We start from the raw sequence: 14,681 nt of genomic DNA, 5'->3' as shown, positions 1-14,681 counted from the left end.
GAATAAAAATTATGTGCAATACCACACAATATATCAATTCCATTCTTATCAATTTGAAGTATGCACTTAAGACCTTTAATTAATGGTTCAGAGCTTCACTATTAGGGTATTCTTGGGACATCCATTATTGAAAGGTATTGAATTGATTATCCAATGTAGAAATTTAATCTAAAGAAACCCTAGTTAAAGCTTCTTCTTCATCATGAGATCCATCAATGGGGTGAATAGGCACATGATTAGGATTGGAAGAAATAACATGATCCTCATTAAAGAAGTCACTCAAATTAGGCTCCATCTCCTCAGTAATTAAACCTTGGGAAGCATTAATTCTAATGCTTCGTCTAATGAGGATAGGATAGGTAGGACTAATAGTGGTAAAACTCATGCACTAGAGGGAAAATTGGAATTTTGAATTGTAGAACAAAGCTTACAAAATTGAGTAATGCAAAATTTAAGAGGATAATGATTACACAATTTGAACTTTGTTGGGAGAAGAGGATGACACAATTTCCAAAAATGAAAGGAAAATGGAATTTTAAAATTAGGGCCAAGTGATGACCACTTAATTTTAAAATCAAAATTTTTTAAAATCAGGGCAAACTATAATTAACCTCTTAATTTTAAAAAATTTCTTGAAAGTTGCAATGTTGAATTTTGAATGTATTTCTGATTCTAGGGGGTTCAAAAATTGATGAAATCGGTCAATCTTCCAGATTTAGGCTAATAAATACAGTCATAACAATCTCCCAAAAATTTCAGGAAAAAATCCGACAACCATGGCGGGAACGCACATGGTCCAACCAACTTTTTTTGAAAAGAGAGGGAAATGTGTTGGGATTGGGGGTTTGCCTTTAGGTCAAATCCCAGTTTTGGAATTAACCAAGTAATGAAGGAAAGTACTTGCAAGTAGATGTAAATGAAACACTGAATTGTAAATCACCTCAATGGAGGTTGTAGTAGCAATGTTGATGGAGATGCTTGTGTGGAATTGAATGTTAAAATAAATCTCCTCTTCAATGGTTGAATCGTTGACTTGAATGCAACACCTAGCCTTGAAGGGAACTTGAGAATGCTCAATGCTGGAAATGAATGCTTGAATGCTTGAATACTCTTCAACGCTTGATCACTTGTGAATTTACCAATTATCCAACTGATTCAACTTCAATTTATGCAAATGAGAGAGAAAATTCCCCCTTAAATACATGTTTGAAGGATTTGAATTTCGTCACGGGCCGACATCGGGGGGATTTCCCACTCACTGCACAAGCCACAAGACATGCTCTAGAAAGGTCTTGTCCTAAAATAGGGTAGGGATAGGGGCACCATGCCCCTGTCCTGGGAGGAAAAGGGTACCACATCCTTGTCCAAGGGGGTACAGTAGTGCCACACCCCTGTCTTACCCTTGTCTCTAGGACAGAGTGATGCAAAGGCCCAGGGAGAAGATGTTTTCGCAAGCCGGGAACTCTTCAATCTTTAATAAAGCTAGAGGATTCGATTTCATATGCATGAGGACCCTAATGTAGTAAAAAATTGCTAGGGTCACAATTTTATGACATTACAAGATGCAAATTGGGAAGGTGATGTTGATGACCGAAAAAGTACTTCCGGTGGAGCTTTCTTTCTTGGAAAGAAATTTATTTCATGGATCAACAAGAAACAATCATGTACTTCTCTATCTATTGCTAAAGCCAAGTATGTTGTTGTTGCTACTAATTGTACACAAGTTCTATGGATCGAGAAAATGTTGAAGGACATAAAAGTGCATTTCAATGGATCAATAGTTATTCACTATGATAACTTTGTTGCTATTGACATATCAAAGAATCTGGTATTGCACTCTAAGACAAAGCACATATCTATCAAGTGTAACTTTTTGAAGGAGAAGGTGGAATAAAATGAACTTAGATTGGTTTATGTGAACACTAAAGAGCATATTGTAGACATCTTCACTAAAACTTTGCCTAAAGAATCATTTGAGTACCTCAGAGATAGATTAGGGGTTTCTGCCCCTTTGACAAAAAATTGATTGATGCTATTTGGCATCAGTCCGGTATACATTATCAGAGCTATTATTCATTCTGGATTGATGTGGTGATGCTACTACTTAGGGGGAGTAGTTAGTTTTGTGATTCAATGGTTTATGATTTTGCTTTGATATTTATGTTAGATCTCTGGCACTGATTTCAAAGGGGGGGAGATATTCATGTGAAAAACTTAAGGAGATATATACATTAGGGGGAGAAATTTGTTGGCATATGATCAACCAGTGACAAAGTATGTTGTTATTGATGTCAATATGTGTTCAAGAAGGTACATTGGTATACACCGATATGAAGCTTGGAAGCGGTACAGGTCAATCGGTATGAAGATATGTAGTGAATCGGTGTCAGGGTTTCACTAAGTGTGACTACCAGTTGGTAGTATCAGCTTTAGGGTTTTTGGTATGGAAATCTAGCTTGTGTGATGCAACCGATGATATTATGTGATGAGTTAGCTAAGAAATAAGGATAAGATCGAGATGCCATGTCAGTTTTGTGCACGTGAAGGATTTTCTTGAGGATCTTGCATGTGAAGATCGATTGCATTAAATGTCTACCTAGGGAATGAACATTCTTCTTAGTAGTATGAGAAAAAAGCGTGATGGGTTACTGATTTCTATGTGCAGTAAAGAATGGACGATATGGAAAGACTTGTGATCTATCTGAGATTGTTTCATTCTATGAAAAGTGTTTGGATGGTTAGGATTGGACTGCTTGTAATTGTAAACCTAAGATGCCTAGTGTTTAGGGTTTGTGTTACCGACCTAATTCTTGTCTATAGGGTCGATGAGTTTTGATATTATTGTCATTGAAAAAACTTGTGTATGTATCTAAGTGATGAGATACTTGCTAGACCAGTGAGTGAAAACTATAGAGTGTGATTGCAGAGTAGAGGAACTGAAAAGGTTCTGCCTTAGCATATAGTGTGGTTATCAGATCAGAGTTTTAGTTGTTGTCTTCTAACCATTTCAACAAAAGGAAAATCCCTTTGCTAGATAGCTTTAATAGGCTTACTATAAATCCTCTAACTAATTGACTCAAGTTCATTGAGCTCTTTCAATCCTCTAGCAAGGTAATCTTTAACAGGGTATATAGCCATCCCTTAACTGGGTGATCTTTAAAAGGATTAGTTCCTAGCAAAACCTTATCGTAACTTCTTTAAATGGACTAGGCTCCTAACAAAGCGAGCTTCAAAAGAGTTCAAAACAAGCTTGTGGGTATTCATCCCCACTGTGGTTTTCCCCATTTGGGTTTCCACGTGAAAAATCTGTGTGTCATGAGTTGTGCATTTTTCATGTGATGATTAAGCATTCTTTGTTTGAGTAATTATGCATGCAGAGCTAATGGTTAAGGTATTGTTGATACACCACATGCATATGTTTATGGGTGAAGTATTTATCAAGTATTGAATGCATTTGAAGTATTTTACTAGTTTATGTTGTCTGAAGTCTTACTGTACGTTTAACCGGTATTGCCATGGCTAAGTTCAATAATGAAGACAACTGGTTAGCATTGTTTTAACTTGATAAGTTGCAGAGAAATTTTTGTATGTACCTAGTTAGGGTATTTGTTGTTCATCATTATTCATCAATTGGTATCAAAGAAACTCTGAGTCCTCAGTGATATAAGCTTAATCGCTTGAGGTAAAAGATCCTGCCTTAATGATGAAGAAGGAAGGTCCTAAGTTCAATAGAGATAACTTCAAAATATGGAAGGAAAAAATGAAGATATATATCAAGAGTTTGGGTGCTCAACACTGGATCTATGTTGAGAATGTCTATGTAATCCCCACTGGCACTCTAACCGATGATTAAAAATGAGAGATTCAAGAAAATGGGCAAGTTATGCAAGCCCTTATTATCAGTTTGTCCGATATTGAGCTAATTGATGTACAAGATAAGGACACTCCTAAAGATATATGGGATACATTGGAAACTATTTATGGCGGTGATGAGCATGTCAAGAAAGCTAAGGAAGAGAGCCTTAGAGGAAAATTTGTGGACATGAGGATGGTTGAAGATGAAACCATTCATCAATATGGCATAAGGATGAAGAGTGTGGTTGGAGATATCAAGAGCACTGGTGGAACAATTGAAGATGCCACCGTTGTCAGTAAAGTTTTGAGATCATTGTTACCAGTCAATGCAATCAGAGTTGCTGCTATTTAGGAGCTAAGGTCTATTGACATAACCAAGGTATCCTTAGACTCTATCATTACAAGATTGACTGAATATGAATTGAATAGCTATGATGGAAGTGTTTAGAAGACTGAGTCAACCTTTAGAGAATCTGTTGTACCAACCAGAAAAGGAAAAGAAGTAAGTATCAGTTATGAATCTAGGCAATTCAGAGATATGGATGATGAAGAGATTCTGATGGAGTTTGAAGCTCTTCTTGCCAAGAGACTTCCTAAAGGCACTGGAAAACACAGAGGTAGGCCTCCTTTAAAATGTTTTTCCTGCAATAAGATAGGACATATAGCTATTAACTATCCTAAAAATGAAAATAAGGATAAACCAGAGAGGTTTAGAAAGTATAAAGGAGGAAATAGATGAAATTGTCTTGTTGCAATGGATGAAGGTGTTACTGATGAAGAATCTGAGGATGAAGAGAATCAGGACACAATGTTTGTAGCTATAAAGAAAGAAGTGTCTGACAAGAAAGCACTTGTCTCTCGCATTGACAACTCTAATTAGTGGATTATTGATACTGGTTGTTCTCATCACATGACTAGTGACCGGGGAAATGTTTTGTCTCTAGAAGAATATGATGGAGGTGTTGTCAGATTTGGCAATGATGCACCATGCTTGGTAAAAGGAAAAGGATATATTTCACTTAATGGAAAGAGTAGTGCAGATGACGTCTACTAGGTGGAAGGTCTTAATCATAACCTATTGAGTGTTGCTCAACTAAATGATAAAGGACTTGTTCTAGAGTTCAAAGGTGGAATTTGCAGTATAATTGGAAAGAGTGGTGAACTTATTGCCATCGGTAAGTAGACCTGAGGTAACTTGTTTTAGCTAAATGCCAAGATTAGTCAGTGTCTAATGGAAAAGTTTGATGACAGTTGGATATGGCATAGGAGTCTTTGTCATATCAACTTTGATAATATTGTAAAGGCTAGTAAGATCAAGGCAGTAAGAGGATTTCCTTTGCTGAACAAACTGGAGAATACTTTATGCTGAGAATGTCAACTTGGGAAGATGTCTTCCTCGACTTTCAAAGGTAAGTCTTTTTCAGCAGAAAACTTCCTTGATCTTGTGTATACCGATTTGTGTGGTCCTATGAAAACTAGAAGTATTCAGGGAGAGGTATTTCATGATTCTTACTGATGACTTCTCAGGAATGATGTGGGTCGCATTATTCAAAGACAAGTCTGAGCCATCTACAATGTTCAAAGCCTTTAGAGCATTAGTAGAGAAGGAAAGTGGTCAAAAAATAAAATGCCTAAGAACTTATCATGGAGGTGAATTCACTTCTGATAAATTCAACAAGTACTATAAAGATAGTGGTATCAAGAGGCAATTGTCTGTCCCAAGGAAACCACAATAGAATGACATAGAAAAAAGGAATAACAGAACTGTAGTTGAAGCAACCAGAACAATGCTCATCCAAGGAAAGGTTGCTCACACTTTTTGGAGAGAAGCAATGAGCACTACAATCTATATTGTGAACTGGGTACTCATCAAGAAAGGTAAAATTAAAACCCCCCCTTATGAGTATTGGACAAGGAAGGCTCCCACTGTGAGTTATTTTAAAGTATTTGGTAGTAAGTGTTACATCAAGAGAGGTGAGAATCTAAGCAAGTTTGATGCTAAATGTGATGAAGGAATATTTCTATGATATTCCACTAAGAGGAAAGCTCTCAAATGCTACAATAATAGGACTCAAAAAATTGTTGAGAGTATCAATGTCAGGGTTGATGAATCCCCTGAGGAGCCTTGGGAAACCTACAGTGAGAAAGTGGAAGATGAACTGGGTATAGCCTTCTGGGAATCAGTTAAGAAAGAAACAAGTAGAGACATCAGTGTTCTTGTACCGATAGAAGCTGCAAAAGAAGAAGTGAAGAAGAAGAGGAGGAGCAAGCAGAACCAACTAGAGTCATTCCTAGATATGTGAAACTACATCATGATCTGAAGCAGATCATAAAGATAAAGATGCAGGGATACTCACAAGAAGAAAGGTGAAAGAAAAATCTTGCATGGTTTCTGAATTGGAGCCCAAGACTTCCAGAGAAGCACTTATAGATGAAGAGGAGCGAGACCAGATAGAAAAGAATGCAACATGGTCTCTGGTACCCAAACCAGAACACAGGAATGTCATAGGTACCAAATGGGTCTTCAGAAATAAGCTGAATGAAGAAGGCACAATTGTAAGGAATAAGGCAAGACTTGTATGCAAGGGATATGCTCAGGAAGAAGGAGAAGACTATGGAGAAACCTTTTCCCCAGTGGCTAGATTGGAAGGTGTTTGAATGCTACTTACATTTGTAGCATTTAAGGGATTCAAAGTATACCAGATGGACGTGAAGTCCGCATTCTTGAATGGAATCCTAGAAGAGGAAGTGTATATTGAGCAACCAGATGGGTTTGCCTTATCAGAAGATAGTAACATGGTGTGTGGATTACACAAGGCCCTGTATGGATTGAAACAAGCATGAAGGGAATGGTATGAATGGTTACACTCTCACCTTGTAAAAATAGCATTTTAGAGAACAAGTGAGGATAGTAGCATATACTTGAAATCTAAAGGTGATCAGATTCTGATCTATGAAGTATTTGTAGATGATATAATCTTTGGAGGAGATGATGAAATGAGTCATGCTTTTGCAAATAAAATGAAGAGAGAGTTTGAGGTGTCTCTGATTGGAGAGATAAAGTTCTTCATTGGTTTATAGATTCAACAAATGAAAGATGGTATCTTTATTACCCAGACCAAGTATGTCAAAGAGGTATTGAAGACCTTTGGCATGGAGGAGAGAAAATCGGTTAGTACACCGATGCTGACCGGCTATAAACTGACTAAGGAAGATGATTCAGCATTGGTGAATGAGAAGGAGTATCGGTCAATGATTGGTAAGATGCACTATGTGGTGCAAAATAGACCAGATATTGCTCATGCAGTGGGCATAGTAGCTCATTTTTAGAAGAGTCCAAGAGAATCACACTTGGTAGCGGTAAAGAGGATTCTTAGATACCTTAAATGGACTGTTGACTATGGATTGTGGTATCCATACAATGGTGATTTTAATCTCAAAGTGTTTACCAATGCAGATTGGGTAAGTAATTTGGATGATTGAAAGAGCACAATTGGTGGAGCATTATTTCTTGGTGGAAGACTAGTCTCCTGGACAAGCAAAAAGCAAAGCTGTATTTCTTAGTCTACAGTTGAAGCAAAATATGTGGCAACATTTATGAACTACACTCAGGCAATCTAGATGAAGCATGTATTGAATGGCTTCAAAGTACCTATATCTGAACCAATGAGTATATTTTGTGATAATACTAGTGCAACCAATATTTCCAAGAATCCGATATTGCATGCTAGAGCTAAGCACATTGAGCTCAAGTATCATTTATTGAGAGAGAAGATTTAAAACAGAGAGGTCGTATTACAACATATTTCCAGTAAGGAGTAGCTAGCAGACATATTCACTAATCCCTTATCAAAGACTACATTTACCTATTTGAGAGGTGAATTAGGGGTTTTGCCTCTTCATTAAGTAAACTAAAGATGTGTGCTCCACATTAGTCAGGTATTACAGTGACAAATCTTTTAAGATTGATGTGTTGATGGATGCTACTCCATAGGGGGAGCAGCATAGTGGAGCATTGCAGCTTTTGCCTCCACTTTGGCATCGGTGTCAAAGGGGGAGAAGATATATGATGAAGATATTTTAGATGCACTAGTCTATGATGTTTATAATTGCAATGCTACACTAAGTCTTGCAATTAATGCCAAAGGGGGAGATTGTTGGCATATGATGAACCGGTGATAAAGTATGTTGTCATTGATATCAATATGTGTTCAAGTAGGTACATCAGTATGCACCAAAATGAAGCTTGGAAGTGGTACAGGTCATCCGATATGAAGAGATATAGTGAACCGGTGTCAAGGTTTCACTAAGTGTGACTATTGGTTGATAGTCTCAGCTTTAAGGTTTCCGGTTTGGCAATCTAGCTTGTGTGATGCAACCGATGATATTCTGTGATGAGTTAGCTAAGAAATAAGGATAAGATCAAGATGCCATGTCAGTTTGTGCATGTGAATGATTTACTTGAGGTTCTTGCATGTGAAGATCACAAGAATTAAATGTCTACCTCAGGAATGAACATTCTTCTTAGCGATATGAGAAGAAAGCATCATGGGTTACCGATTTCTATGTGTGATGAAGAATGGATGATGCAGAATGACTTGTGATTTGTTTGAGATTGTTTCATTCTATGAAAAGTGTTTGGACGGTCAGGATTTCACCGCTTGTAATTGTAAAACTAAGATGCTTATGATTTAGGGTTTGTGTTATCGACCTAATTCTTGTCTATAAGGTTGATGAGTTTTGATACTGTTGTCGTTGGCAAAAGTTGTGTATGTATCCGAGTGATGAGATACTTGCTAGACCAGTGAGTGAAAACTGCAGAGTGTGATTGTAGAGTAGAGGAACTGAAAAGGATCTGCCTTAGTATATAGTGTTGTTATCAGCTCAGAGTTTTACCTATTGTCTTCTAACCATTTCAACAAAAGGAAAATCCCTTTGCTGGGTAGCTTTAATAGGCTTATTGTAAATCCTCTAGCCAGGTGACTCAAGTTCATTGAGCTCTTTAAATCCTCTAGTGAGGTAACCTTTAATAGGGTTTCATCCTTTAACAGGGTATATAGCCATCCCTTAACCGAGTGATCTTTAAAAGGATCGGTTCCTAGCATAACCTTATTGTAAAGTCTTTAACTAGACAAGGCTCCTAATAGAGCGATCTTCAAAAGAGTTAAAAATAAGCTTGTGGGTATTCATCCCCATTGTGGTTTTTCTCATTTGGGTTTCAACATGAAAAATCTGTGTGTCATGAGTTGTGGATTTTTCATGTGATGATTAAGTATTCTTTGTTTGAGTAATTATACATGCAAAGCTAATGGTTATGGTATTTTTGATACACCACATGCATATGTTTATGGGTGAAGTAGTTATCAAGTATTGAATGTATTTGAAGTGTTGAATTTTATTGGTTTATGTTGTCTGAAGTCTTAATGTGTTTAATCGGTATTGCTATGGTTAAGTTTAGTAATGAAGACAACTAGTTAGCATTGTTTTAACTTGATAAGTTGCAGAGAAGTTTTTGTATATACTAATTCAACCCCCCCCCTCTTAGTACCAGTTAGGGTATTTGTTGTTCATCATTATTCATCAAAATTTGTAGAACTTAACTAAGATATCATCTACAAGTAGAGTATGGATCAAAACTTCATTGCTATATTCTTGTGTAGGAGATTTATTTGGAATTTCTTGGCATTTGGATATTTTTCACATCTAGTGTTGTGATCAATGCCAAAGGGGGAGATTGTTGGCCATTTGGAGGAACTGATTATGTGTTGCATTGATGTCAACACTAGCTATTTTGGCTACTTTACTAGAATCCTTTTGGTCCTGATTCATTGTTTGGTTTTTGGCTCGTAAGATCATGATGATCCAGTATACTCTGGTATACTTTGGCTTGTGGAATTGGCTTAGATCTACTATTCATGCTACTCAAATTCATGTTCAGTTAGTTGGTTTTGATTTGGTGATTAGATGTTATCTTATATGTTGGTAAGCCTGGTTTTCTGATTCGATGACGGTTTCATCGACAGAGCTTTGCTAAAGATCTTTTGATATTATGCATAGGTGGTGTTGGTGTGGCTTCTAGTAAGGATTCGGGATGCTAATGGTGATTGTGTTCGAGACATGGCTCATTGGGATTATTTCTTTACTGTGTGTGGATCTAAATTGGGTCTAGTTCTATCTAGGTTATGGACCAGTTTAATGTATCATGTTGTTTGATCTTCTCGATGGGTTTCTAGGATGACTTATGGGTTGGATATTATTTGTTTGGTCTCAGGCCAACATGTTTTTTAATTATGTAATAGGATTTATTTTTTGGTGGTCGACCTTATTGTTTATGGTCGAGGGTTTGTATATATATGATGTAAGATCTCATTGTAGATCATGAGAGGATGGTATAGGAGCAAATATTGTAATAATCATTCATGCAAATGACTTGGTTGATCATTTGTGATTGATTTTGGTTTATGTAAGAGGATTAAGTCCTCTAGTATTGAGCTTAACTAGAACTATACTCATGCATAGGAGATGTTGTCATTACAGTTCATTATTCCTTTCGGATTGTAGTCTGGATTCTTATGCAGTCATTGAGACTCCTTTTGTAATGAGCAGTGTGATCTAGGTTGTTGTCCTTCCTACAAGTGTAGGCCCCTCAATTTGTAATCACATACTTATCGTAGAAGTATTATGTCATACCCAAAATTTAGGGCAAGATCGGGATAATTTTTTTTTTAAACATATCTTTTAAAAACATTAAATTGATAAATATAAAATGCTACAACATGTTTTGTCTTAACTATGTTTATATTAACTTTATCTACTAGCTCAAATATTCAAAATTTAAATAAAATTAAATGTGGAATACTAAGTGAATAGTTCTATTATCTACTCGAATTTAATAAATCAACTAATTCAGATAATTAATTGGCGCAGGCAAAATTAATCTCGGATAGCCATTAATTGATTTTAGAAAGCTATTTAAAATTATTCTCCTAGCATCCATTTTAATCCATAATTAAAATGTGCTTAAATTAATCCATTTTAATCCATACTTAAAATGTGCTCAAATTAAATTAACTAAGGTACAATTAAGCCCATGATGAAAAATGTCCCATAAGATTTAATTCCAAAACTTATATCCAAGTATGTCAATTAAATCTCTATTTTTTTTTATAAGAAATACCCTTAGGTTGATTAAAATCAATGTTTGCCCACTTGATTTTATATACTATTAAGAATCTACAACACTAAATAAATATCAAAATCTAAAGATATGCTTTATTCTTTAATTTCCATAACTTTCTATTTATATTTTCATATATGTGTATATAAATATTTATTTTTATATATAAGTACATATATAAATATATATATATTTAATTACTATAACAATTTCTCAAACTTTATAAAAACCAAGCCATGCAAACCCTAGCTAGGGATTTTGCATTATAAAATACCCCTATTTTATAAATTTTACCATTTTCTTATTATCACCCTAGCCATATCCGGGCTAGGGTTTTATATTTATTTATTTTTGAGGATTTATGTAGGGCCGAATGCAAGCCTCGACGGTGGCCATGGCGGATGGGCGGCGCTTGTTGGGGAGGCCGGGCATAGTGGTGCATGAAGCTCCACCAGTGGGGTGCCCCACTGTGGGGGTCGCGGCCCACACAGTGGCCTTGGCCGATGTGTGAGTCGCAGCTCGCATAGTGGCATGGCCCACTGCGCGGAGCACGGCCCTTACAGGGAGTCGCGACCTCCTGTGAGGGTCGTGGCCCGCACAGAGGCTGCGGCCTCTGTGAGAGTCGCGGCCCACACATTAGCTGCGCCCCCTGCGTGGCCAAGGTCCCATGGGGGTTCTAAAACCCGCTTCTATGAACAAGTTTTTTTTTTTTGCTAATAAATTTTTTTTTTGTTTAAGTTTTTTTTTTTTTTAATATTTTTTTTTGTTTTCTATAAAATAAAATATACTTAAATATATATATATATACATTTTTATTCGTATATAAGTATATATATATATATTTTTTCAGAGGTATATATATATATATATATATATATATACATGAAATTTGCATGTATATATATATATATATTTTTTATATAATAGAAATTACATAATGAATAGACCATAGTATTTCGATTTCAGGTATGTATAAATTTCCTAAATGCAAAAGTAAAATAGATGGATTGTATAAATTCTGACTTACTTACAACAAAAGTAAAGTAATTTTATTATTTCATTTAAACCGTTTAACTGTAGATGTTAATTTCTGCATATAAATAATGACAGTATTTAATAAATTCTAACATCAACTATATAAATGACTAAATTTAATAATGTTACCAGCAGCTAAATAAATTTAGATTTTATTTAAATAAAAACTATAATAGATTGTGATTTTCATTTTCTGTAATAAATAAATTGATAGACTTTGGTAATTCTACAGCAATTATTTAAATGACAAATTTAAAAAAAAATAACAGCAACTAAATATAGCTATAATTTATTAATCTAGAAACCTTAGAGATGGCTATAAAATCTTTGCTCTTATTTTCTGCAAATTAAAAAAAATATTAAATCATAGATAAAATAAAATCACAGAATTAAATAAAATGACTTTTACATTTTCATGGGTTGATCTAAATACTTTTATTTTCAGCCCACTACATGAATGCAAATCAAATTCATTTCTTTCCAATAAATTGATTCCAGATGCATACAGGAAATAACGATTTTCTTTCTTTTTAAAATGTCCTATTCACACAAATATTTATTTCAAAACTTTAGGAACTACTTTCAAAAATAATCATTTTCTTTTCTGCAATACAAATTAAATGACTATTATAAATATTCAAATCTGATCTCCAAGATACTCTTGTCACTTTACAATTAGGACTCTCATTTCTATTAAATGAGGAAAGTAATAAATACATATCCAAATCTTTTTTTTTTTTTTTCTGCAACAACAAAATCCAGCCACATCTACTTGTCCTGCTATTTTCTTCTAACAACTTGCAATTAAATCAAAAGCTATGACCATGGAGAGGTCACCTCCAAGCCTAGGCTTACTAGTAGCCACCCTCGAGCTCAAAGAACCAAGCCCTAGACAAGTAACACACATGCAAACACAAAAGATAGAAAATACACAAACTCAAACACAATCCCCAACCCAAGCTACACTACACCACTCATTGTGATGTCCTTTCAAGGGTGGTAGTGGACCAAGTACCCTGAGGAGACTGCAAGTATGGAAAAACATATAGCAACCTCATGGAAAACCAAATACATCAAGTATAACAACCCCATATTCCTTATGCCCCCCAACGCATTCATGCCTTATTTCAGTCGTTATGACCCCCAATGCATAAACAAGCAATGCAGCAAGGGTCACATAAAATCCCTTATGATCACTCTCATAACGAGAGCCTCTCACTCGAGGGTTGTCACTTCTACCACCCACAAGACCTTCCCCTCTCCCAAGAGTAGGAGAACTTGATTACTCCCAAAACACATACATTGCATAAGCACAAAACACCAAATAAATTTCCAAGCAATACATGCACAAAAACTTGTCTTTTACACAAGCATTTCTTTCAAACAACATGAAATAAGAAAACATTACAAGAAAAGTAGAACCAACCTTGAACTGCCCAAAGGTATGCTAGTTTTGTTGAGGATGAGCAACCCAATTCAACAAGTCTTTTCTTTCCACCCTTAGCCAAATTCTAAATCCCAAATCTATCTTTTTCTTTTCAAAACTCTTTTGTCTCCAAAAATGGAGAGTGGGTGATTACCCACTAATTTTCTAATTCTTGCTTAAGAAGCCCTTTGTGAGAGTTCTCACAAGTTTCTAAAAACTAAAACGGAAGGTAAGGTAAAATGGGAAAGGGAAATCTCATTCGAAAAGGAAGGTTTACAACTTAGTTCAAGTCTTCTAATTTCAATTTTTGCACAACTTAGAAAAGTCACTTTTTAGGGTGTCTAAAAGGTCACATGGGAGTAGAAACTTGCCTAAAATTACCCCTAACCCTTAGGTATACCTTATGGGCTTTAGGAAACCCTATTAAACTACCCCTAGGTGTCCATTTAACCCTTTTTAAACCCCTCTGAAGTTTATTTTCGGGTCAAACCTATGTTGACCATCCCAAACATTCTTTACCCAAGGCATTTATGGAAATCACATTACATTAATTGAAAAAGCTATAGTTAAACAATTCCCTCCAAGAGACAAATTTAAAAATTCAAACATAAATCCACACATGTGTCAAGTGACGCAAAGAAAATACTTTTACAAAATTATACATGAAATCGTGTCTCTTGTTGGATTTACTTAAATCAATTAAATAACATATAACATCTATGCATCATTTACTATTACAAATAAAATACGACACAAACGGGGTGTTGTCTCTCCAAATAGACAAACCTTGGTTTTATGAACATACATAGGTCTAGGTTTGGTTCTCCAGAATATTTCCATGGTCACATGGATAACTTCCTGTGCATCTCAATTACACATTAGTAACTTCAAATAACCTCATATAATATAAAACACAAGAATAATAATACACATCAAACACTTGCATACAATTTACATTTGAACAATTTAATACATCTTATATCGAAGTAATTTCACATAAGCAATTATCCTAATTCTCATAATTTTGATCCACACATAAAACATACATCCTATTTCTATCATCATAGTAAAGTCCTGCAAATTCGATAACGACATTTATCACTGCAAATTCAATAATGATATTTATCATCGCAAATTCATCCTATTCAAAAATCATGTATTGTTCTATATCATAAAGCATATAAATGA

At 35.3% G+C, this 14,681-nt stretch overlaps 1 protein-coding gene across 1 annotated transcript in view; it reads left to right on the top strand.

The window, feature by feature from the left end:
* The window catches only part of LOC131039759 (scopoletin glucosyltransferase-like), a 56,951-nt gene extending 45,408 nt beyond the window's left edge, over positions 1–11,543 (top strand). The window contains exon 3 of the mRNA XM_059211061.1: positions 11,400–11,543. Within this exon, the coding sequence (XP_059067044.1) occupies positions 11,400–11,543 (144 nt within the window). The remainder of the gene's footprint in view (positions 1–11,399) is intronic.
* Positions 11,544–14,681: the final 3,138 nt, after the last annotated feature.

This window comes from Cryptomeria japonica, chromosome 1 (assembly GCF_030272615.1).
Source record: "Cryptomeria japonica chromosome 1, Sugi_1.0, whole genome shotgun sequence".
In the NCBI taxonomy this organism is placed as follows: Eukaryota; Viridiplantae; Streptophyta; class Pinopsida; order Cupressales; family Cupressaceae; genus Cryptomeria; species Cryptomeria japonica.
This window is presented reverse-complemented; position numbering and strand designations above follow the sequence as displayed.